The 26,734-nt window shown below is 39.9% G+C and overlaps 2 protein-coding genes and 1 pseudogene across 6 annotated transcripts in view; 2 read left to right on the forward strand and 1 right to left on the reverse strand.

Moving 5' to 3' along the window:
• Positions 1-12,192, forward strand: part of NUDT4 (nudix hydrolase 4) — a 23,613-nt gene extending 11,421 nt beyond the window's left edge. For 2 of the 4 annotated variants that reach the window (XM_017548623.2, XM_017548625.2), the window contains exons 2-5: positions 4,997-5,107; positions 5,798-5,842; positions 9,384-9,471; positions 9,736-12,192. In XM_017548623.2, coding sequence (XP_017404112.1) covers positions 4,997-5,107; positions 5,798-5,842; positions 9,384-9,471; positions 9,736-9,938 — 447 coding nt within the window. In that variant the 3' untranslated portion in view covers positions 9,939-12,192. The remainder of the gene's footprint in view (positions 1-4,996; positions 5,108-5,797; positions 5,843-9,383; positions 9,472-9,735) is intronic. The other 2 variants (XM_017548624.2, XM_017548626.2) reach the window with 1 other exon arrangement.
• Positions 12,193-18,717: 6,525 nt separating this feature from the next.
• Positions 18,718-26,734, reverse strand: part of UBE2N (ubiquitin conjugating enzyme E2 N) — a 35,915-nt gene continuing 27,898 nt past the window's right edge. Inside the window, exons 2-4 of the mRNA XM_017548627.1 lie at positions 21,358-21,604; positions 21,043-21,183; positions 18,718-20,377 (exon numbers count right to left, since the gene is read on the reverse strand). Coding sequence (XP_017404116.1) covers positions 20,337-20,377; positions 21,043-21,183; positions 21,358-21,604 — 429 coding nt within the window. The 3' untranslated portion in view covers positions 18,718-20,336. The remainder of the gene's footprint in view (positions 20,378-21,042; positions 21,184-21,357; positions 21,605-26,734) is intronic.
• Positions 26,295-26,727, forward strand: LOC108317924 (annotated as a pseudogene). Its single transcript, XR_001830947.2, has one exon. The product of XR_001830947.2 is annotated as a 60S acidic ribosomal protein P1-like (transcript).

Below are 26,734 nucleotides of genomic sequence, written 5' to 3' on the forward strand. Positions count from 1 at the left end.
AAAAATGGATAAATAACTAACAATTACATATTTTACCTGGTCTGAAAAGATATACCATTAATTGGCTGTAGATGTCTAATACGTGGCCCTTGAGATGAGTACTTGAAATATGACTGGACTAAGGAATTGAATTTTACATTTTATTTAACCTTAAAAAGCCATATGATGCTAGTGGCGACTGTTAGTTAATGCAGCTTTAGAGCTTCAAAAGCATGAAAAGTTCAAAAGTAGCAGAGTTTAGGATACACTGGAAGTAATTGGCAGATCAAGGGCAGTTATATCTGCAGGTTTGTCAATTTAGTTGAGTAGACAAGTGCTTAATGAAACATACTAGATTTCAAAACTACCATCACCAAAAGTTGGATATTAGCAAATCTGCCTTAAGCTAGTAGTTTAGATGTGAATCATTTCTGGACCATCGATAATTACTTATTTAAACTGATCGTTTTGTTTGGTTTGGTTTTTTTGTTCTTTCGAAAGATCTGGTTGAGCTTAGTGGCTCATGCCTGGAATCCCAGTACTTTGGGAGGCCAAGGTGGTTGGATCACCTGAGGTCAAGAGTTCAAGACCAGCATGACCAACATGGAGAAACCTTGTCTCTACTAAAAATACAAAAATTATCCAGGCATGGTGGTATGCACCTGTAATCCCAGTTATTTAGGAGGCAGAAGCAGGTGAATCGCTTGAACCTGGGAGGCGGAGGTTGTGGTGAGCCAAGATTGTGCCATTTCACTCCAGCCTGGAAAAAAAAAATACATTTGAAGTTAATGGTTTGATCAAATATTTTCTTTTTGGAATATCGAGGGATTCTTGCACCATAAATTCATGGATTATGCTAAATCACTTGTCAAATTTATATACTCTTTTCATGAGGCTTTCTAAAAAGTGATTTATGAGAGATGTTGAGACACAAGGGTTCCATGTTACTGACTTTTGGAAGAAAAGTTTAATCATGCTGGTGTCTTGTAGATGCAGGTTTGCTTTTAAATCTGAAGCATGGGCTGAGCATGGTGGCTCACATCTGTAATCCCAACACTTTGGGAGGCCGAGCCGGGTAGATGTCAGGAGCTCAAGACCAGCCTGGTCAAGATGGTGAAACCCCATCTCTACTAAAAGTACAAAAATTAGTCGGGGGTTGTGGTGGGTGCCTATAATCCCAGCTACTCGGGAGGCTGAGGCAGAGAATTGCATGAACTCAGGAGGTGGAGGTTGCAGTGAGCAGAGATTGCGCCAGTACACTCCAGCCTGGGTGACAGAGCGAAACTCTGTCCTAAAAAAAATCTGAAGCATAAAATATTTGTTCAGAAAAGCAGACACAGCTCACACTAATGGGTTTTCAACATTCTTAATCTCCTATAATTTAGCTCTGTTTTGGAGAACTGGAAACATCATAGTCATTGACCTAGATACATGAGACTTTGCATTTATTTATTCGGGACTGCAACATTTTGAATATGGATGATTTTGAAACTCCCTGTTTACTAAGTGATGATGTACTTTTCAGGTGGCTAGCCACCTGCATTATGTCCCATTATTAAGTTAATCCAGGAAATTGCTTAGAGAGCATAGAATTGTGTAACAAGAATTTCATCTAAGCTATAGAAACCAGTTTATCCCTAACCCATACCTAGTGACCGGTAAAAGAGGCCTCTGACTCTGCAGTCCGGACCAGTAGTTGCAGTTTACTTTTCCAGTGATGCAAGACAAACCATTAACATTTTTATTGAAATTAAAAACTTCCATTCACTTGCCAGTCTTGATAGAGGGTCAATGCCTTTGATTGCCATAGATCCTCATTACGCCTCCAATTTTGAATAAAATACAAAGATTTTGGAATCTGATTTGTAGTTTCTCTGTTAAAGTAGACTTTGAACTTAGAGACCCTTGCATGCTCTTTTGCATTTTTAATTTTCCTTTTCTAATTTTCTATAATAGTCTCATCTGCATGTAATTTGGTAATCTATTAGCCCACTTTTTTTTTTTTTTTTAAAGACAGTCTTACTGTGTTGCCCAGGCTGGAGTGCGGTGGTGTGATCACAGGTCACTGCAGCCTTGACCTCCTGGGCTCAGGTGATCCTTCCCACCACAGTCTCCTGAGTAGCTAGGATTACAGGCACAAGTCAACATGCATGGTTAATTTTTGTGTTTTTTGCAGAGGGGGTTTTGCCATGTTGCCTAGGCTGGATGGCCTCAAACTCCTTAGTTCAAGCAATCTGCCCATCTTGGCCACCCAAAGTGCTGGGATTATAGGCGTGAGCCACCATGCCCGGCCTGAAGTGCTGCTTTTCTAATGAAGAGGTTCTATGCCTAAATAGATATTCTCTTTAAACTCCGCATTTTGGGGGCTTGAGAGAAACGTGGGAATTGCTAAACTATCGTCAGCTTGAAACTTTCCAGTTAGGAAGAGTTGAGTTCCTGGCAACTTATGGCAAATAGGAGAGGACTCCTGTGCTGGCTGTGAACTCTTAAAGACCAGCCGCTCCTGCCAGCTGGGAGGGAGCAGGGCAGATAAGGGTGCTGGCATGCGTTAAAAAAAAGAAAAGGTCATGGCTCTTGCCTGGGTGACAGGGCGAAACTTCATCTCAAAAAAACAGCAACAACAAAAAGTACAAAAATTAGCCAGGCATGGTAGTGGGTGCCTATAGTCCCAGCTGCTTGGGAAGCTGGAGTGAGAGGATCACTTGAGCCCGGAAAGTGAAGGCTGCAGTCAGCAGAGATTGTACCATTGCACTCCAACCTGGATGTCCAAGTGAGACCCTTTCTCAATCACGACGATGATGATGATAATCATCATCATCATCTCTTTCCGCACTGGGAATTAAACTTCATGATAAATCCTATGTGTTTTCCAGGGAGAACTGTTTAAATTTCCTTGAAGGCATGTCAGGCGCGGTGGCTCACGCCTGTAATCCCAGCACTTTGGGAGGCCAAGGTGGGCAGATCACCTGAGGTCAGGAGTTCGAGACCAGCCTGGCCAACATAAAGAAACCCCATCTCTAAAAAAAAAAAAAAAAATTCCTTGAAAGCAGCATACTAAGTAAATTTTGTGGACACTTTTGTTCAAATTGGTTTATTTTTATTTTTTATATTTTTGAGCCACTCTGTAACCCAGGTTGGAGTGCAGTGGCACAATCTTGGCTCACTGCAATCTTCACATCCTGAGTTCAAGTGATTCTCATGCCTCAGCCTCCTGAGTAGCTGGGACTACAGGAACGTGCCACTACACCCAGCTGATTGTTGTATTTTTAGTAGAGATGGGGTTTCACCATATTGGCCAGGCTGGTCTTGAACCCTGTCCTACATCCACCCGCTTCATCCTCCCAAAATGCTGGGATTATAGGTGTGAGCCACCACACCCATCTCAAGCTGATTTTAACTTAATGAAGTTCTACCTAAGCTAGCCCACAGGTTTGTTTTGTGTGTTTTTTTGTTTTTTGGTTTGTTTTTTCTGAGATAGAGTCTAGCTTTGTTGCCCAGACTGGAGTGTAGTGGCACAATCTCAGCTCACTGCAACCTCTGCCTCCCAGGTTCAAGTGATTCTCCTGCCTCAGCCTCCTGAGTAGCTGGGATTACTGGTGCCCGCCACCATACCCAGCTAATTTTCTGTATTTTTAGTAGAGATGGGGTTTCACCATGTTAGCCAGGCTGTTCTCAAACTTCTGACCTCAGGTGATCTGCCCACTTCAGCCTCCCAAAGTGCTGGGATTACAGGTGTGAGCCATCTCGCCTGGCCACATTTCAGTCTTAATACTGTTCTTGGTCAGGGGTCCATAGACTTTTCCAAATTAAGGGCCAAATAAACATTTTAAGTTTTGAGGGCCACACAGTCTCTGTCACAACTTTGACTCTGCTGTTGATTCACTGAAGCAACCATAGACAACATGTAAAAATGAGTAAGTGTGACTAGATTCTAATAATTTCATATGTGAATACTGAAATTTGAATTTCACATAACTTTAAAATGTGAAAATATTTTTGGCTCACAGACTTTCTAAAAACAGGTGGTGGGCTGCAGATTGCCAGTCCTGTTCTAGATCATAAGTGATAGCTGCCTGTTAGCAGAATGAAGTGACTTTTGCCCATGTATGGAGGTTTAAATTATGAAGGATGCTTCTTGCCACCTAATCATAACAGTAACAAGCATTCTGTATCAAGATTCGGCTTTATGTGCATTTCCCTATTTCTTTCTCACGTATCTGTTATCTTCTTAGTATTTTTTTTTTAGGTGAGAAAACAAGGTAACCTACCTATGGTCATGTCCTTAAATTTGGAAGATTCCATCACTAAAGGAACTTATGTTACCACAGACCTCAGTGCATACAACTCTATGGTTAACAAGCCAAGTCTCTGTTTTTATCCTTTGTTAGTATCCGATAATTCAAGAGTTACCAATTGAATCTGGTGGTTTAAATGATTTTATTAGATACAGAGTCATTTGGTAGTGTGACCATTTTTTTTTTTTTAATTTTTTTTTTTAGAGACGAGGTCTCACTATGTTGCCCAGGCTGGAGTACAATGGCTATTCACAGGCGTGATCCCACTATTGATCATCACGGGAGTTTTGATCTGCTCCATTTCCGACCTGGGCCGGTTCACCACTCCTTAGGCAACCTGGAGGTCCCCCACTCTCTGGAGGTCACCATATTGATGTCGAACTTAGTGTGGACCCCCCAAGGGGCATAGTGCACTACAGCCCAGAACTCCTGGGCTCAAGCTATCCTCCCACCTCAGCCTCCCGAGTAGCTGGGACTACAGGCACACGCCACCGTGCCCGGCATGACCATGTTAATGTTGAATTCTGATTTCAGAAAGATGGTGTTTAACAAAGGTTGTCAGTTGCATTTTTGTGGTATAATGCATACCCCTAATAATTATAATGAAATTTTAAAATGGATTATTCTAGAATAGAGTTACAACCTTGCAAAGGTTTGAGAATGTCGTTCACGTACAAAGTGCTTCTCAGGCTGGAAGTGTACAGTTGTGGTTCACCTTACAGGTGCTGCTGGTGAGTAGCAGCCGGTACCCAGACCAGTGGATTGTCCCAGGAGGAGGAATGGAGCCTGAGGAGGAACCTGGCGGTGCTGCCGTGAGGGAAGTTTATGAGGAGGTGAGATGTTCTTTCACACAAATTCTGTTTTGGAGTTTTAGAAACAAGGCCCTTTGCTACATAACATTAAGACAAGGAGACAGGTCCAGGAGTGCTTTCTGTTGCCTGATACAACTTTATTTTTAACTTTTTTTTTTTTTTTTTTGAGATGGAGTCTTGCTCTGCCACCCAGACTGGAGTGTAGTGGGACTACAGGGGCATGCCACCGCATCTGGCTAATTTTTGTATTTTTAGCAGACATGAGGTTTCACCATGTTGGCCAGACTGGTCTTAAACTCCTGACCTCAGGTGATACGCCCGCCTGAGCCTCCCAAAGTGCTGGGATTACAGGTATAAGCCACCACGCTCGGCCTTAATTTTTGCATTTTTAATAGAAACAGGATTTCATCATTTTGGCCAGGCTGGTCTTGAACTCCTGACCTCAAGTGATCCACCCATTTTGGCCTCCCAGAGTGCTGGGATTATGGCATGAGCCATAGCGCCCAGCCAGAAATTCTAATTTTTGATCAGTTTTTGCTACTTATGAAGTAAATGACAATAAAAACTACACAGAAGCAGGAAGATAGTGAGTTGGTACGGGGAAGGATATTGTATTTAGATTTAAGTAAATAGCCGGAGTATAACATGTATATATTACATACATTTTGTTATAAAAAGTTCAACATTTAATATTTCATCTTTTCTTAATAGGCTGGAGTCAAAGGAAAACTAGGCAGACTTCTGGGCGTATTTGAGGTGAGTTGCTGATAATAGAATTAATGATTTCCTAACCAGCCAAATAATCTGGCAACAGCCTGAACTAAACATTTCTTCAGACTAGCAGTAGATAATAAGTCCAGGATTAGGTAGGGAGGGAAGTAAAAGCCACTTTTTCATATGCCATCACTTTTATTTATTTATTTTTTGAGATAAGAGTCACCCCATCACCTAGGCTGGAGTGCTGTGGCGCAATCTCGGCTCACTGCAACCTCTGCCTCCTGGGTTCAAGCAATTCTCCTGCCTCAGCCTCCCAAGTAGCTGGGACTTATGGCGCTCGCCACCATACCCAGCTGATTTTGGTATTTTTAGTAGGTAGGGCTATCACCATGTTGGTCAGAATGATCTCAATCTCTTGACCTCATGATCCGCCCGCCTCCCAAAGTGCTGGGATTGCGGCGTAAGCCACAGCGCCTGGCTGCCATCACTTTTTTTTTTTTTTTTTTTTTGAGACGGAGTTTCACTCTTGTTACCCAGGCTGGAGTGCAATGGCGCGATCTCGGCTCACCACAACCTCCGCCTCTTGGGTTCAGGCAATTCTCCTGCCTCAACCTCCTGAGTAGCTGGGATTACAGGCACGCACCACCATGCCCAGCTAATGTTTTGTAGTTTTAGTAGAGATGGGGTTTCACCATGTTGACCAGGATGGTCTCGATCTCTTGACCTCGTGATCCACCCGCCTCGGCCTCCCAAAGTGCTGGGATTACAGGCTTGAACCACCGCGCCCGGCCTTGCCATCACTTTTATACAGCATTATTATGGTAGTGATTACTTCTGTTTGACAATACAGTGCAGCCAATACTGAAATGTTTCTCTTTGTTCACTGTAGACTGTTTAGGGTGAAGATCTTTTAGGAGGTATGGTATTTTTAGTATTACTTAAGTGCTTAGGTCTCATGTATTGTATCTGGAAATGTCCCCATCCTCCTTAGCAAATAATATTATATGATATACATAATGACTTAAAGGATATATATCTCAGGTACATAGAACATGCTGAAAGAATAGAATTCTCTTTCATATATTCTCTTATTAGTGGGGGCAGAATAGAATTTTCAGGGATAGGCACTCTCTGGAAGGCAGGGAGAGAGGGGGTCAGATGTATTTTCTTGCAAGATTCAGAACTAGATATACAGTATACCAGAAACATGGTCACTTTCCCTCTTTCAGGGAACTATTTATAGGTTAGTTCCGTCTTTATAATAGAACCACATAAATTTTATTTTTAAGCCTTAGGAATTCAGAAAAAAATCCTGATTTTGCTGAAATCGATATTTCACTTGGTAGAATTGATGATGACTTTTACTGGAATACAGTAATTATTAAGAGTAAAGTCAGTCATTCAGGTAGAATTAAGTATTTTCCAGAATTCAGCAGTTGCTTCAGTCGATTAAATAGCACCATCTCCTGGTTAAACTGTAAAACATATTGAGGTTTTTACAAATAAGACTTTGTCAATACGCTGACAAGGTTTTTTGTTTTTTGTTTTTTTGCTACGGAGTTTAACTCTTACTACCTATGCTGGAGTGCAATGGTGTGATCTCAGCTCACTGCAACCTCTGCCTCCTGGGTTCAAGTGATTCTCCTGCCTCAGCCTCCCAAGTAGCTGGGATTACAGGCATGCACTACCACGCCCAGCTAATTTCATATTTTTAGTAGAGATGGGATTTCACCATGTTGGCCAGGCTCATCTCGAACTCCTGATCTCAGGTGATCCACCCACCTTGGCCTCCAAAAATGCCAGGATTACAGGCATGAGCCACCACACCCCGCCTCACTGACAAGGTTTTTGAAGAAAACATCTCACATTATAAATTAAAGCTTAAATAATATGCGAAGGTAACAGTATTAAGTGCTTTACAAATACTGTTTAACAGGAAATGTCAATCAAAAAATACCTGTCCCCTTAGAAAATATAAGGGAAAATTGGATTGCCCTGCCCATTTATCCTAGTGATTTTAATGAATTTGTGAATATAGCATAATAAATGTATTTATATATCACACATAGAAATAAGACAACCAGGCTGGGTGTGGTGGCTCACGCTTATAATCCTAGCACTTTGGGAGGCCAAGGTGGGTGGATCACCTGAGGTCAGGAGTTCAAGACCAGCCTAGCCAATGTCGTGAAACCCCATCTCTATTAAAAATACAAAAGTTAGCTGGGTGTGATGGTGCGCACCTGTAATCCCAGCTACTTGGGAGGCTGAGGGAGGAGGATCACTTGAACCTGGCGGGGGGGGGGGGGGGGGGGGGGGGGGGGGGGGGGGGGGGGGGGGGGGGGCGGATGCAGTGAGCAGAGAGCATGCCACTGCAGTCCAGCCTGGACTCCATTTCAAAAATGAGAATGAAAGATGTGTTAAAAGTGACAATTGCCTCTAATTTATTTTTGTTCTTATTCCTCCTCAGATATAAAAATATAATCCTTCCCAGATATAAAAATCCACTGTTTTGAGTGGATTATTCAGCTTGTGGCCATGATATCAGGACAATTATCTAAAGTCACAGATTATGGCAAAAAAGGCTGACTTTAATTAGGATGAAGGAAGGCCAACTTGTTTAATTTTTAACCTAGATACAAGCTCAGGGGCCTGTTTTATTATTATTATTTTTTCGAGATGTGGTATGGCTCTGTCGTCCAGGCTGGAGTGCAGTGGCATGATCTGGGCTCACTGCCACATCTGCCTCCTGGGCTCAAGCAGTCCTTCCACTTCAGCCTCCCAAGTAGCTGGCATGTGCCACCATGCCTGGCTAATACTTTTGTATTTTTAGTAGAGACGGGGTTTCACCATGTTGGCCAGGCTGGGCTCAAACTCCTGACCTCAAGTGATCTGCCCGCCTTAGCCTCCCGAAGGACTAGGATTATAGGCGTGAGCTACCACACTGGGCCTTGGGCTGTTCTTTTAGCGCACCTTGATAGGCCTGCAGGAGGAGTGCTTAAAGGAACTGGTTCTTTTTGCTCTTACAAAGGTCCTAAAGGAAGCAGTTTTCCATGACATTGAAAGGTTGTCAGGATTGGCCCCAGGGAAGAGGAGATAGGATAAAAACTATGGGAATGCAGGTCTATTATTTGATAAGATTCCATTCAACTCTTAAGATTTTCTTTATGAAAATAACATCAGATATACAGAAATCAGAGAAGTTTAGTACTGGAGACTGGGTATTCATGCCTGTAAGCTCAGTTTTTGGGAAGGCCAAAGCAGGAGTTTCCCTTGAGGGCAGGAGTTTGAGACCAGTCTGGGCCACATCTCCACACTTCTGCAAAAAAAAGGTAGTATTGAGAGCCAATTTCACCACCAGTAGTGATGAAGCTCTAGTTCTGGTCTTCTATCTTTTTAATTTTTAAATTTTTTGTCTTATATATAAAATCACTTTTGTGCTGGACTATACAACTGAATATACTTGTCTATGCTGGGAAATGGTTGCGCTAATCAGCAGTATGCCAGACTAATTTTTTTCCCTTGGAAAATGTGTCCAGGGCTAGTTCCTATAGATTAAAATGCATTTCTTTTTATATTCAAGCAGAACCAAGACCGAAAGCACAGAACATATGTATATGTTCTAACAGTCACTGAAATATTAGAAGATTGGGAGGATTCTGTTAATATAGGTAAGTTCCATTTTGTTATCTGAATACTCTTAAGTCAGATGCTGTATTCCTGTGTCCAGTTTCCATCTTAGGTTATTTCTGGTCACTTTTCATTTAGAGCAGGGAAGATAATTCAGATGTAGAGATGCATATTCATCTTAATTCTTCCCCAACATATTGTTGTCTAAGCCATTTGTCGGGGAGTAAGTGGACGTTACTTATAGGATATGTCTTACTTTTTTAAATGGACTATTGTATAGTAACCAATATCATTTTTTTCTCTAGGAAGGAAGAGAGAGTGGTTCAAAGTAGAAGATGCAATCAAAGTTCTCCAGTGTCATAAACCTGTACATGCAGAGTATCTGGAAAAGCTAAAGCTGGGTTGTTCCCCAGCCAATGGAAATTCCACAGTCCCTTCCCTTCCAGATAATAATGCCTTGTATGTAACCACGGCACAGACCTCTGGGTTGCCATCTAGTGTAAGATAGAGAGAACTGGGAAGGCCTCTACCACTGTGTGCAGTCTCATAGGGAGAGGCTTCTTTCTTTTCCTCGTCAAACATCTGAATGACGCTTGCAAACTGTCTGAATTTGCCATGCAAGGTTTTCAAACAATTTGCATGCTTTTCAGATGCTTTCAAATCTTTTTTAAAAAATAGTGTAAAATATTTTAATAAGCCAAAGCCATGTGGAATTTTTTTTAGATGCCTTAACTGTGCCACACCCCACAACCCCCTGTATTATTTTGGTTGTCTATTTCTCACAGCATATTTTCAGGTTTTTGTCCATTTGACATCAGTCTGTGGTTTGTTTTGTCATCGGATTACTTGTGGGTATACTTCCCCCAACATTGTTTTCTCATTCACAGCATTAGCATATTCAGCAAATCCATCCGTCGTGGCAATGAAAAATACTATTGGTATTAAAGAAATCCATTCACCCCAAAACTTGTTTTATAAGATTACAATTTTAATTCAGATTTTCCAGATTTGGCCTACTTTTGTCACAGGGCTTAATTTGCCATTTTTGGGGATTTGTTGACTTCATTTGTCTGAATTTTCACAACTGGTATTATGTCACTAGCTATCTGATATGGCTATTTCCCTTATAACTCAATAGTACCTTAACACAAAGTATAACTCTATAGAGTTGGTGAATATTTTAGGGAAATATTAGCAAAATGCATGTAGTAAAGACATCATGAAAATTGTATTCATGGAATTTGATTTAGCATGCTCAGTTGCCAGTTCCCATTATCAATACTCTCTTTTTACACAGAGTATCTTAGGACCATATTTCCTTCAATGTTAATTGCTCTTAAAATGTATTCTCAGTTATTTAATCTAGTGGCCCCCTATAGGAGTGGAGTCTTGAAATCTAACTTTAAATGCCAGTCAGTGATGATTGCATCACCGTTGAGTAAAATGGCCTTCCTGTTTAGCTGTTAGAGACTGAAGATCGTTAGGGCACCTTAGAATGTCTCATCTTTTCTAGGTTGTCAACAGGTACTATTTGTCACATAACTTCGAGGCACTAGAACATATCTGAACTAAGAATTAAATCTTTTACTTTATACTCACTTAAAATCAAGAATCCCATCTAAAACACATAGGTAGGTACCTTACCTGAAACTCTGCACTTCCCTAACCAGGGCAGAAATGAGGTGGGAGAAGCTTGACTAAGATGAGGGGTAGGGGAAAGTAACAGATCGTTTTTTATATAGACTTCAGTCCTTTGTAAATATTGTAACTGAATATAGAGTAGAAAAAAGTATAGTTAAAACATTTGTTGTACAAATTAACCTTTAAAAATATAATTACTGCTAAAAATAGAGAGCTGTTACACTTCAGGAAAATAGGTGCCGTTCTGAAAATGAGATGTTGTGCCATAAATACAGCTAAACTAAATGTAAATGTTCACAAATTAATGCTGTCAAAGGAATGAGTAAAGCAGAAAAACTTTTAACCAGCGACATTTCATTCTAAAGTACGTAGTGTGATCAAACATGATCATCCAGAATTTTTATATTTTTTCTTTGTGTAGAGGTTACATATTCTGGGTGTTCTTTTATAAAGGAAACATTTTAAATCCCACAAATTGACACTTTCTATCTTAAATGGACTAAGATTTTTTTGGTCAGTAATCTCTGAAATTTCCTTAAATTATATACTTAACATAGCAGAGAAACTGGATTGTTTTTGTATATAAGACTGCTTCCACCTGAAATGCTGTCATAAGTAATGGGGGTTGGGGGCGTGCATATCTTGTACATGATATTCTTAGAGGTAATAAGGTAATAATGCATGAACTTATTTTATAAACTCTTCGACTATGTATTTGACATGTAAAATATGTACAGTATTAATGTCAGCCATCTCTTTAAAGTTAGCCTATAAATATTGTTGTATAATTTTCTTTGGTCAGAAACATTTGGACTAAATAGTGACACTCAGTCAGGATTTTCAGTGCCATTTAGCAAACCGTCTTTAGTCTATGCAACAAGCAAAAATCTGCATAATGCAACAATACAATTTTCACACTTTAAATTTTACACGAGGGGTTCTTCACAATTCTTCTGGAACCCAGTCAAGCAAAATTAGAGGAAAGGCCCTAGGAACATTTATTTCTGTTAAATAGTTAACTCTACTGAATATAACAAATAGTGTCTACTATCTCAATCCTCCAAAGTTTGCAGAGTGTTGGGACTATCATTTGTGACTTTTTTTTTTTTTTTTTTTTTTTTTTTTTTTTTTGTTTTTTTTTTTTTTTTTTTTTTTTTTTTTTTTTTTTTTTTTTTTTTTTTGGTAGGGTAGTTGAATAAAATTGGGCAGCTCAATTTTTCAGCTCCATGTGCCTCCCAAACAAAAAACAGAAAAGTAGTTTTTGTGAATTGACTTGCAGACAAACTGTCCTGCATAATGTTATTTTCTAAACAGATGACATTTCCAACCACGCACATGCCATCCAATTTTCTGTCAATCACACTGTTATATATATGATGCAGCAGAACTGAATGGGAAAAATGATTGTTGTATACACTGAATTGCTTTGCATGGTTTCATTTGAGATACTTGGTGTAAGAATCTTGACTTTTTTATATTTGGAAACATCAAATAAAAATGGAAAAAATGGTCATGGCCTTTAAAAAAAAATGAACTCAAACATTGCGCAAACCAGCTTTCTGAAACTTTGGGTAATGTGTATGCTTTTAACTTTGAAATGTATAAACACCCAGGGAAACTTACACCTTTCAGTGCGTAGTACATTACGTGCTCACCATGGGTGGTTTGAACTGTGTTCAAATACTCAACCTAACCGTATTCCCCCTCCAAGTGAAAGCCTGACTGGAATTCCACAGTAACACCTTTAACTTCTCCCGTTGATGATCATATAAACATTATCTCTTTCTAGCAGTACATTTGTATGAGCCTTACTAGTGGAATTACTGGGTTAAAAGGAACTGCTTACCACTAAGATGTCAGTATTCTCCTGGTGGATATTTTCCATCTTATTGTTGCCAGTCTAAAGGTGTATAGTATGTGGTGGCTTCATTGCTGTTCTCCACACCCCTATGGAGTTGTGTCATTATTTCAATGAATGAGTTTTTATTATTGCAGTTCCATTTAAAAGCATAACCGGCTAAGGCACCCCCTGCCCCATCCTGCCATTTCCTAAAACATACTGTTAGCCAAGACCCAACTCTAGATTCCTTATGTAAAAGCCCTGTTCAAGTGTCATTTCATTGTTAGTTGGAGGGCATGAGAAAGTTGGCCCTTTCTAATGTTGTCTTTCACTTTGGAGTGTAAAGAATTCTCTACAGGACTCTTAATTTTTTTGGGGTAGAGATGGGGTCTTGCTATGTTGCCTAGGCTGGTGTCAAACTCCCAGGCTTAAGCAATGCTCCAGCCTCAGCCTTCTCAAAGTGCTAGAATTGCTGGCATGAGCAACCTCATCTGGCTTACAGATCTTAAGCATTTGCTGTTTAATAACAAGCATCTTCTTTATGCCTAATATTTGTGGTAAGAGCACAAGTTTCTAATCTCAAAGAGCTTCTGTTCTAGTGGGGTAGAGATAAGTGATTTATCTTGGTGTGGGTTTTTTTTTTTTTTGAGATGGAGATGGAGTCTCACGTTGTCACCCGGGCTGGAGTGCAGTGGCGTGATCTCAGCTCAGTGCAAGCTCCGCCTCCTGGGTTCAAGTGATTTTACGGCCTTAGCCTCCCGAGTAGCTGGGATTACAGGTGCCTGCCACCACTCTTGGCTAATTTTTTTGTATTTTTAGGAGAGAGAGGGTTTCACCATATTGGTCAGGCTGGTCTCCTGTCCTGGTGATCCATCCACCTCAGCCTCCCAAAGTGCTGGGATTAGAGGCATGAGCCACTGTGCCTGGCCTGTCTTGGTGTTTTTACATCCTTCAGTATTGTTCAAGGTTTTACAGCTTAAAAATGTATAGGCTTGTACCATCTTCAAAAGCAATGCAATTTTAAAGATGAGCTTTCCAGCTGGACGTGGTGGCTCACGCCTGTAATGCCAGCACTTTGGGAGGCCAAGCCGGGTGGATCACGAGGTCAGGAGTTCAAGGCCAGCCAGGCCAACATGGTGAAACCCCATTTCTACTAAAAATACAAAAATTAACCGGGTGTGGGTGCACATGGCCTGTAATCCAGCTACTCGGGAGGCTGAGGCAGGAGAATTGCTAGAACCCAGGAGGTGAAGGTTGCAGTGAGCCGAGATCGCACCACTGCACTCCAGCCTGGGCAACAGTACAAGACTATGTCTCGAAAAATAAATATGTAATTTTCCCTACCAAAAGCACAACATTTTATGGAGGTCTAGGACAAAGGATGGAAAGTTACGTATCTCTGGTGCCACTGGCTAAATAAGGCCTATCTTCATAAGACATAGCAAAGACCTAAACTTGACTCAAAGGTTCAATGTCTTCTAGTCAGGAATTATTCCTTCATTCTTCCACCTTGATATGATTTCAACAAACTATTATATCTAATATTAGTTAATGCATTTTTGTGACAACATCTCCAAATATGTAGACAGCACCCTCCTGATGCTAATCAGTATCAGACAATGAAAATAAATTTTCCTGCTTTTCTCAACTTTTCCTCAAATTCATTCCTTAGTGAAATTCTTTCTTTTGGCCATCATTATATATCAACCTTAAGAAACATGCCTATTGACCAAGTAAATCTACTAGGAATTCAACTTATCTACAGGAATGTGAACAAAGATTTATATACCAAAACAAGACACTAGAGTGAAAAGCCATGGAAATAAAATGCTCAGTAGCAAAGAGATCATGTTTAACTTGTAATATATCCATATAGTGGAATATTATAGTCCCTAGAAATAACATTCTAATAAGGATCTGAGTCTGGAAACTGATACGGCCTGTCGGAGAGCTATTGATTAGTATTTATCACATTTGCATACATACCCTTTCACCCAACAGTTCCACTTCTGGGAATCTAGTCAACAAATACACGTTGCACAACCAAAATATGGTCAGATAACATGTGTTGTAGGACTTATGAAACTGGTACCAATTTAATATTCAAATGGGATTACGTGGTGGCAATCTAATGGATACTTTGTAGTTACCAAAGAGATACGCTGCCACAGGGAGAGTCCTTTCAAGTGACTGGAAAAGGCAGAACACTAGACAGAATTACCAGTTTCATGCACGTTCACATACACTGAAAAATCTTAGTCACTTAACATGAGCTTGTACAGATTTTAGATTTTGTTTTTAAAAGCCTATATGGTTTTAAAAATGTTTTGGGAAATTGACATGAGCAGTGAGTAATCCGTGCCAAAAGAGCAGGGCAGAGAACTACAACCTAGGGGCCAAATCCCACCCCACTGCCTCTTTGTATGGCCTACAAGTGTAAAATTGTTTTGTTTTAGGTGGTTTTTTAAAAAAATACTATGGCCATTTGTTTACAAATCGTCTATGGGTGCTTTCTCACTACAATGGCAGAACTGAGTAGCCGAGACAGACCTATGGCCCACAAAGGCCAAAATATTTACTGTTTTAGGAAAAAAAAAAAAAATGTGAATTGCAAAAACTTGGCCCTACTTGGTTGCTCATTCCTAGTGCGTCCTGCTAAAACTTAACAGAAACAGCACCAAGTTCAATCCAGTGCAACCAACCTATCACATCTAAGCTGCCTTTGCCGGATCTGATACGTACTCTTGACCTTAAGCCCAAAGACTCTGTAAAGGCATTAGGTTATAATAAAACTTAAGAACTATAGAGATCCACTGATCTAGATCATGGAACTATTTCAAAAGCAGTCATATGGTAAGAATGGATCAGGAGTCTCTTTTTTTTTTCTTTAAAGGAAATATGCTATTCTAAGTGGTAACGGGGTTAATATTTTCTAATTTCTAAAACATTCTGTCCCATAGATACAGGTGATTGGCAGAAAGAAAATGTTAAAAGTTCCTTAATGGGCACTATAAAATGCTCTGCTACAAGAAACAAGGTCTAAACATTCAGGCAGTTACTATATGCTTCTACAATCCACCAGAAACGGGGGGGGGGCGCACGCGCGCCGGGGGGATCACGTGATCAATTCAGTAGTAGAGGCTCAGCTTAGTATCAAATCTACGTTCATACACTTACCAGTGCTACACAACCATGCCACACAAGACACATGAAATGAGATCAGTTTGAGGGTGGCAAAGATGAAACTGGGAAGGGGCAGGGAAACCCAAACTCTCATGTTGGGTTCCACACTTAAAACAGGAAAAATTCTAGTCCAGCTCCCAGTATGGCAGCTAATGGGAAGTTACCCAATTAGTACCACAAAGCCAACTCTTGGAATAGACCTAATTTCCATGATAAAATGGAGACTTGTGCAGCGGTGAGTGTATAGTTAAGAAAAGAACGTATTTCCAGTCCAGGTGGTAGATTACAGATTTTTATTTACACTTCTCTCAAATTATTACAGTCAGCATGTTTTGCTTTTTGTTATTTAAAACATAAACCCTCATATAATTCCCTAAGATGAGTGACATGCCAAGTAGCTAAATGAAATATCATCCCAGCCCAAAAGTACTTATTCAAATGAAATATTACATTTTTCTTAAAGCAATAAATTAGGTACCTTATTATGACATTTTCTTTTTTTGGCCAGCTTTTCTAGAAAAGGTCGTATTGCTACTGCAACTAACAAAAAAGATGTGGCTACAGTAGCCAAAAAAAAGGTTCCTTAACCATTCAATAGAAAAATAAAAGCCAATTCCTGTCATTTCCATGATCCCATTTAGTTCCACTTAGGTCACTGTGTTCATAATATCTTGTAGGACAGCAGACTTCCTTCCCCATTCTCCATACAACCATAGCACCTGTGACTTTTATCTATTGGTTTGTATTTAATCTTATTTTTAAGTGCTTCTTTGAAATTGTACAGTACATTCTGCTCTAAAGTTCTATATACAATCGGTCCTCCACATCCACGGGTTCTGTGAGTTCAAACAACCACAGATAGAAAATACTCTAAAAAACTTTGTGTCTGTAATGAACATGTGTATTTTTGTTATTCCTTAAACAGTGTAACTATTTACATAGCACTTACATTATAATAGGTATTATATGTAATCTAAAGATTAAAGTATGTAGGAGGATTTGTGTAGATTGTATGCAAATACTACATCATTTTATTCCAGACACTTGAGCATCTGTGGATTTGGATACCCAAAGGAGGTCCTCGAACCAGTTCCTGACAAATACCAAGAGAAGACTGTATTTTAGACCTAAGGTCTTGCTAGACAGCCCTTGAGAGGACAAAGGATAACTAGAGCAGAAGTAAATTACAGCGAAGTAGACAACAAATCAAAAAAGTCAAAAAAAATAAAGCTCCTATCAGCACCTCAAGATTTCAGAAAAGCCTCTTAATGGGCAATTTTCTCTTAAGACACCAGCTCCCACTATGTTACCCAGACTGGTCATAAACTCCTGGACTCAAGTGATCCTCCTGCCTCAGTCTCCCAAAGTGCTGGGATTACTGGCGTGAGCCACTGTGCCCGGCCTGGGCAGTTGATTTTCAGGAAGCCACTTATCAATGTTCAGATTCTTTTCTTCTCTCCCAGGACTTTGCAGATGCTGCTGTTCCCTCTGTCTGGAGATGTCCATCTGGCCTGAATCCAAAACAGCCTGTCCAAGTACTTCCCTTTTCCATGGCAGAGTTGCACCTATTTGTCTATACCCCTTCCCCATTAGAGTATAAGGTCCCCAAAGGAAAGCTCCATGCCAATCACTTACCACCTAATCATCCCCAACTAGTAGGCAAACATGAAACACTTCTGTGGAATAATTTGTTTCCTTTAGCTCAGGGGTTACAAAGTCAAAGGCTTAACAAGGACAAAGGACTAGCAGGTGTGCTCAGAGGGGACTCTAGCCAACTGGAGAGTAACTGGGTAAGACGACAATGACATGTTCTCAGGATGTCTGCTACTCAGATCCTTTCAGTAAGTCCCATGCACAAAGGTGGGTCAGGTCTACTGTTGCCAGATCGGCAGATCATTCAAAAGTTACCAGAATTCTGGATTTTCATGTGAAACTCTCAATTTTTAAAAATGTTGGCAGCAAATTCAGAATGTTTTAACCAGCCACACTGTGTGGGCCAGAGAAAACAGGCCCAAAGGCCAGGTGAAGCTGCAGTTTTCAACCGCTGCCTTGGCCTCTCCCAGAGGCCCTTAAGTCCTAAGAAGGCTCAGTTAACTCAGCAGCACTTGTTTCATCCCACTGGCTGAGATAGCAAGTCTTACCAAAGCAATGGGGGATTCTTATCAAAACTGCAAAGGAAGAAGATATACTACCATGAAGTTAGAAACTCACTGCATTTGAAATAAAAATGACTTATTGCTGTACTTCTGTAACTCACAAATTCAGCAGACATCATTTAGACATATTTTTGTAGTGCAACAGATTTAAATCTGGAATTTCATGGCTTGTAAATCACCATGTGATACTAGCTATAACCACAAGCAATACTACGGGCGGTAAATGTTTATTTCATTTCTTTAAGTTTTGTGTGGTTCACTTTCAAAGTGAGATTCAGCTTTCCTAGCTGTAGTCAAATGTACCCTTTAAACAGCCCAAAAACTGTTATAAATGACAACTGTTATTAGTTTTCCAATTTTACAGTATTAGGGTTGTTAACAATTTTCTTCTGAATTAAGCTATCATTTGTTACCAAGCAATGCGTTTATTTGGAAGGATACCAGTTACCAGTCATCAAAAGCTTTTGTATGTTGAAAATGTAATTTTAATAGTTAATTCTTCATCTTACATAGGAGCACAATAAAATACACCACAATCTGAAGAAACTCCAGAATTACGAGAATAAGAGTGAAGAAAATTCAAATGGGCTACAATATCCATTACCTTAAACTGCAAGAGACAAAGTTCCAACCCAAAAGTTAACATTTATGTATTTATGACTGGCTACATTTATGACTTAAAGAACAATTTTGTGAGGGGAGGAACTCTGTCAATGAAGAAGAAAAATTACTGAATTTCAAATTAAAGAATAAAAGGAGCTCCCATAGCAAATACTAGAGGGATGAAAGCAAGAATCATTGATTTGAGGATTTGATGCTCTCAAAGGAATAAACCTTCCTGATGACACGCAAGCTGGATGCTTGAGATCTGCAGGTTTATAAGGAAGATTCACAAATGCCTCAGCAAATCCCAAATGATTATCAGATCAGTGTTTCTTAATAACACACCAAAGGTTACAGATGAAATTTTCAGACAAGAACAAAGAAAAAGGTCATAACCCAAATTTTAAGCAAAAATGTGGCAGAAGTGTGAAAGTCCTACATGTCAGTTACAACTGCTTTCTTTGCTGTGACTTTCCTGTACAGTAATATTTCAACATTGTGGCAAGACACCAATGATCGTCTAATCAGACAACACAAACACATTTCAAATTCCTAGAAGGTTAAAAGTCAGATATTGATGCTTTATGCATGCTCAGGGCCAGTTTATAAATACTCCATTCAACACTATCTTAACACAAATCTGTATCAGTGAAAAGAAACTGGCAAAATCTACCCCTTGCCATTCAATTTGTCAAATGGTGAAGACCAGGACAGAATGTTCCATCAGTTTTAATTTTAAAATACGATTGTCACACTGGGAAAATAAACACAGTAAAATAAACTGTACAAAGGCAAAGTAGAATAACAAAAAATATTTTACTAAAACATAAGATTTACAGAAGTTTCCAGACAAGCCATACAAAATGGTCACAAGCTTTTTTTGAAGGGGGGAATCTACACTTGACAGCAAAGTCACAATGTTATTAGTGAGGGCTGTGATGTTTGTTTGATGTTCCCATTTTGGTTCAAACAATCAAGCTTGTCCATCTACAGCGTCTAAATAAAGTTAGACTTGGCTAGAGAGCATATTCTAAATAACTGGTTAGCTGCTTTTAACCAATGCAATTAGATCACCATAAAAGGGGGAAAGGAGCCCATAAAATTAAAATAAAACTACCTCCCCCCTCAAAAAAAAATAAAGAAAAACACCCACACCCCTGCAGCTAACCTGACAACTACCTTCATTCACAGTGCTTTATACTTAAACCAGGATGGGGGAAATGAGTAAAAGCAGGAAGGGGCCGCTGCTTTTAAACCTTTCACAACAATCCGGATGATACTTCTAGCCTCTGCTCATGCTTTACAACAGTGAATCAGGACAAGACATAGATTTGCTAATGTGCATTTAATCACCAAAGGACTGAAAATGTCTGGGCTTTTTTATTCTGTAATGTTTCTAAGACTGTGTCCATTAAATGCAAACAAAAAGGAAGAAGTCTTGGCAGAACAGGAGAAGTGATGCACACTTGATGATCGGATCAGTTTAAATATTATTCATGGCATATAGCCTAGTCCATGCTCTAGCTGTAGATAAAAACAAATATACGATTATTATTTTACTTAGTTCATTATGGTACTTACCAAACTATAAACAGCAAACAAACACTATTAAGTTAATTATGGAAATGTCACACCGTAATCTCTTAAATTCACGTCTTTTTCTGTAAATTGGATCAGGGCTGAAAGATTTTGTGTATGTCCAATCACCAAAACACTACAATAAAATTCAGAAGTTCTAGAAAATTCAGGAGGATGAGTCAAGTTGTCAATTTCTGGATATACAATTCTCCCCACTAATTTAAAATCAGTAGAAGCAGCTTCTTGACTCCAAATTCTCTAGCCATAAACAGCTGAATCCTTTAATCAAATGGATTACCACAACAGTTCAAAAGTTTTCCAGTATTCTTTACATATTACTAGACACATGGTACACACTCAGTATTTGTTAAACCAGGTGTAGTTATAAAAGACTCCAAGATCTCCCAATTACAGGTTGTCTTTAAATTTGGGGGGGTTCCATAGCAGGCCATTTTGTTAAGAGGTATTTACAAGTTACTATAAGCAAGATCTCATTTATTGTATTTTTTTCTATTTCTTTTCCTTGCCAAGAGCTTTAGAAAAGTTTAAATGGTAATACAAATTTGTTTTTAAAAGTGGAAGTGGTGTGAAGGAGAATGAGTATTAGATACCTGTTTCTATGGCTTGGGCTTCGTTGGTCTTCCACTGCTCCGCTACATCATTTGCTAATGGATCATCTGGATTAGGAGCACTTAACAAGGCCTGGATCGATAGCAGAACTGTGCGGATCTGCAGTGCTGGGGACCACTTATCTACGAAGGCAACAGGCCCAGTATGATAAAGCATGAAAAACAGGCCCAGAACAGCTTCGTTTCCCTCCCACAGACCTCTTTGGTCTTTGTATAATGTTTACATTCTCAACACAGAATGCATAGGAGTAAAAGGAGAATTTTTACGAATAGCATATGCTGATAAAGATAACTTACCTTTCAAAATATCTAAACATATTCTTCCCAACTTGTCTACATTAGGATGATAAATTTTGGTCATGAAACGTACTTTAGGGGCTGCCATTGGGTATTCTTCTGGAAGGAATAGTTCAAGTTTAAAAGTCCCTCCCTCAAAGGGGGAATCCTGAGGGCCAGCAATGACCACATGAAAATAACGGGCGTTGCTCTCATCTGGTTCTGCTTTGATGCCAGGAACTGGTTCTGCCAGCAAACGCTGGGTTTCCTATAACAGAAAAACAAAGACATTTATGAAACAAATGTCATTTTGCTAGACATCAAAGGAAAATTAGAAAGTTAATCTCTTGGAACTAGGCATAACAGAACCTCTCCAATCTCCCAACAGGATTTATTTAGCTTATAAAACGCAAAATTCAAAAAAATACCATTTAAATAATTACAACCAGCTGAATGCAACTGCAAGCGAATACCAATGATGTTATCATATATTTTGGCTACAAATGTCTACAAACATGTTGATAATAAAATTAGATTAATAAAACTGATTTTTTCTCAAGAGAGTAATACTAGGATTACATAAGTAAAGCAACTTGCTCTAAACTTGACCAAAACCAAGCTATTTAAAAAGTAAAATTGGCCTGGGGCAGTAGCTCACGCCTATAATCACAGCACTTTGGGAGGCCCAGGCAGGCAGATCACCTGAGTTCGGGAGTTCACGACCAGCCTGACCAACATGGAGAAACCCCATCTCTACTAAAAATACCAAATTAGATGGGCACAGTGGTGCATGCCTGTAATCCCAGCTACTCAAGAGGCTGAGGCAGGAGAATCGCTTGAACACAAGAGGCGGAGGTTGCAGTGAGCCGAGATCATGCCATTGCACTCCAGCCTGGGCAACAAGAGCGAAACTGTCTCAGAGAAAAAAAAAAAAGTAAAATTAGTTTTTTGGGTTTTGTTGTTGTTGTTTGTTGAGACAGTGTCTCACTCTGTCACTCAGGCTGGAGTACAGTGGCGAGATCTTGGCTCACTGCAGCCTCAACCTTCCTGGGCCCAGGTGAGCCCAACCATGCCTGGTTAATTTTTGTATTTTGAGTAGAGATAGGGTTTTGCCCTGTTGGCCAGGCTGGTCTTGAACTCCTGGCCTCAAGTGATCCTCCCGCCTCGGCTTCCCAAAGTGCTGGGATTACAGGTATGGGCCAACGCACCTGGCCTAAAATCAGTTTTTAAATCCACTGAAAACCTTTCCTCTGAAAAATGTAATGGACTGAAGGAAGGAGATAAGCAGCAGCCTAAGTACCCAAACAGGGGCTAAAGAAATATATTCAACAACGCTGATTAGTCTAAAATTGACAATTAACTTCAGAGGAACACTTAATGTTCCCAACAATCACATCATTAGTTCTCTTTTTCACCATTCTCCTTCTCTCCTAATTATATCATTCTTTCTCTTCTCTCTTCAAACCTCTAGCATCTCCATCCCCATTCTCACTTGTGGCTGATGTCCCGCTGCCTATTTCATGACAAGTTAAATATTTCCATCAGTTCCCATGTAGCATTTGTACATTTCCCTGCATCTGTGCCCATATGCTCTGGCTTTTTTCCTGTATAGGTAAAATGTCACATACTTTTGGCTAAGGCCAATGGATTAGATCTTACTTATCTCCTTCTCACCTATTCAAGGACACTGAATAGCACCTCTTTCCTCTCCCTTCTTTATTGGATCTTTCCTCAAACCATCCAAACATGCTGTTATGTCTTCATAAAGGGAGAAAACTACCTTACACCCACTCGCCCAAACAGCTACTGCCCCTTGCTTTGCTTCTCTTTGAAAGAGATCCGTAATTGCCAGTCTCCAATTTCCCTCCTCCTCTTCTGTCTTGAACATACCCTCCAATCAAGCTGTAGTTATCATTAACTTGTTTGTTAAGGTCACTAGTGATTTCCACAAGATTAAATCAAATGTCTTAATCTTATCTTACTTGACTTAAATGCAACATCTTATCCAGCTGGTCTGCCTTCCTCTTTGCAAAGCTTTATCTAACTTCCTATCACCACATTCTCATGGCTCTCTTCCTCCTTGTCTGGCAGCAGCTTCCCTTAATTTGTTGGTTCCTGCCTATCTCCCAGCATCAACATTGAAGTGCACTGGGGCTCTGTCCTAGAGCTTCCTCTCTGTTTATACATTTCCACAGTGATCTCGTGTAATGCAATGAATTTAAATACTAAATACACTCTATAAGCTGAAGCCTCCCCTAATTCATATCCAGCCCCGAGCTCTTCCCTCATCGTGACTCTTACCTCTGTAACTGCCTACTTGATACACGTTCTTGAATGTCTAATAAGCATCCCAAACAACATGACGTCCCTATCCCCAACCTTTGCTCCTCCCATAAAGTCTTCCCGATGTCAGTTACTGGCAAACCCATCCTTCCAAATGATCCACCTTTTCCTTCACATGCCACACACATCTAAACTGATTGGCAAATTGGTTTTTTAAAAAACTTCAAGATCTACCCATGATTTGGACTGTTTCTTACCCTTCCACTGCTACACCTCTGATCCAAGCAATCATTAGCTCTCATCTGGCAAACTACAATAGCCTCCCAACCTGTTCTTCCTGCTTCTGACCTCACTACCTCCCTCGCAGGTCTATTATTCACAGACCCTTTAAAAGTCATAGTCCTGAGCCCAGATGCAGTGGCTCAGCCTGTAACCAGGAGTTCAAGACCAGCCTGACCAACATGGAGAAACCCCCGTCTCTAGTAAAAATACAAAACTAGCGCGGCGTAGCGGTACATGCCTGTAATCCCAGATACTCGGGAGGCTAAGGCAGGAGAATCGCTTGAACTCAGGAGGTGGAGGGTGCAGTGAGCTGAGATCACATCACAGCACTCCAGCCTGAGCAACCAGAGCAAAACTCCACCTTAAAAAAAAAAAAAGTCATAGTCCTTATAATGGGCCCCCAAAAGAGGCTCTAAATGATGCTCTGACTCCACCTACCTCTCTGACTCATCTTCAGCTAGTCTTCCTCCGTCCCCTACCTTCTCTGTTCCAGACAAAAATTAGTTTCCTTGTAATAGTTCTTCAACCTGCCAGGCATCCTCTCACCTCAAGGACTTTGCACTTGCTCTTCTTCCCCAAAATATCCATATGGCTTGCTCCCTTGCCTCCAAAGATCTTCATGTTTTCTCAGTGACACCCTCATAACTGAAATTGTAAACTCATTCCACCCTACCCTGCATACTCCCTATCCCCACTCCCCTGCTTTATCTCCACAGCACTACTAACAAATCTCATTTCTTACTTATTTTGTTCAGAATTTAAGCATCATGAGAGGATCGATTTGAGTCTGTTTTAAGGACTGCTATATATCCTCAGCATCTAGACCACTGCCTGGCACAACAGATGTTCAATTAATATTTACTGAATTCTCAATCTATTTGATGTTATAAAGAGAAGAAAATAAACTATCAGAATTTCATCATTAACATCATTAAAGCAGGGTTATTTTTAAGGCAGGTTGTGCACATTATGGAAGGAAAACAAAACGATCCACTCAGGTATGAGGGAAAATAGACTAACTTCTACTTATATTTATTTTTAACCAGAAAAATGTTCATATTTAAATAAGGTTTTAGGTATGAAAAACAATAAATGAGAATATTTTATTTAAGAAAACATTTATTTTCTTAAATAAAGCTAAGAAAAATAATATATCTTACACTATTTCATTCCACAAGCTACAGGGCATATGTTAAAAACAACAACTTCTCTCTTAGCACAGGATTATGCTGAAATAGTCATAAGATGTAAATACAAATCAAATTCTTCCCCAAAATGTGTTAATTAAACCCATAACCATTTTAGGTAATGTCTCTAGTATTTTAATTTAAGACCAGTTTTTTGTTTTGTTTTGATCATGGCGATGTAAGAGCAAGTAAGAAACTGACGTGTTCTTTAGGTTCAAAGTAAAACATTTTTAGAGCATTAAAAAGCTCAAGAGGCAATAAGGAACCCTCCCACTTTGGAAAGTCCTTTAACATGTGACAAGAACAAAAGAGGCTGGTCTTCCTCTTCCAGGAAAAAAGTTAAGATATTAGGGATGAACTGCAAGAGTAGAAGAATGAGAAAATAACTAGATGGTAAAATTCCTTGAATTCTGGCCTCTACTCACCTCCATCCTTTAATTTTACCCCAGGTCTTCATGTTTTTAGAAAGCCATAAATTGGGAGATTGGAAAAAAAAGAGAGCCAGGGCCCAAGAGTCCTAACCCAACACTCCCCACTTACACAAAATAGTAGCAGCTCTATATGTACTATAAAAAGCTACAGAAGGGCCTCCAAGAGCATATCCCAAAATAGCTTCAAAATCACTCTCAGTACACAGTGGCAAAGACAGATATGACATTTACTTTCTCATCTTCAGTTCACCGTCAAAATCAGATATTCTTTGTAAAAAGTGTACATATTAAGCACATCATGTGACCAGATCAAGCCTAGATTTAATCAGAACACATTCTAAAATAAGCTTTTGGGTATAGGAAACATTTTGAAATAGTTCTTATAATATATGCTCTCAAGTTCTAATGGACTGACACAAAAACATGCATAATTATTTCACTAAACTGCGTTGGTTTTCCCAACAAACCCACAACATAAATTGTGGGAGGGAAAAAAGGAATAAAATCCAACCTAAATGAAACAAGCCTCAAATGGCAGCATCTGAAAAAGTCTTAACCACGGAAACTTATGTCAATTTTTTTTCCTAAAAAGGCAAAAACTGGCTAGGAAATAAAATCTTTCCGGCTACTATTCAACACATGACAAACTAAAGTATCTTCTGGTTTTACACTACTCTTCGGTAGAAAGAGAAGTACAGTATGATTTATTTAAGTGAAGAAGTAAAGGGCTGCTTTTCCTCAGCTGCCGCCAAGGTACTTGGTCCTCACTTCATCCAGCAACTAGCACGGCGTCGGGCAGCGCTAGCCCCACACTCACCCGCACCATGGCCTCCGTCTCCGAGCTCGCCTGCATCTACTCGGCCCTCATTCTGCACCACAATGAGGTGACCGTCACGGAGGACAGATCAATGCCCTCATTAAAGCAGCCAATGTAAATGTTGAACCTTTTTGGCCTGGCTTGTTTGCAAAGGCCCTGGCCAACGTCAACATTGGGAGCCTCATCGGCAATGTAGGGGCTGGTGGGCCTGCTCCAGCAGCTGGTGCTGCACCAGCAGGAGGTCCTGCCCCCTCCACTGCTGCTGTTCCAGTTGAGGAGAAGAAAGTGGAAGCAAAGAAAGAAGAATCTGAGGAGTTTGATGATGATATGGGCTTTGGTCTTTTTGACTAAACCTCTTTTATAATGTGTTCAATAAAAAGCTGAACTTTAAGAAGAAA

Source organism: Cebus imitator, unplaced genomic scaffold (genome assembly GCF_001604975.1).
Source record: "Cebus imitator isolate Cc_AM_T3 unplaced genomic scaffold, Cebus_imitator-1.0 Scaffold212, whole genome shotgun sequence".
NCBI lineage: Eukaryota > Metazoa > Chordata > Mammalia > Primates > Cebidae > Cebus > Cebus imitator.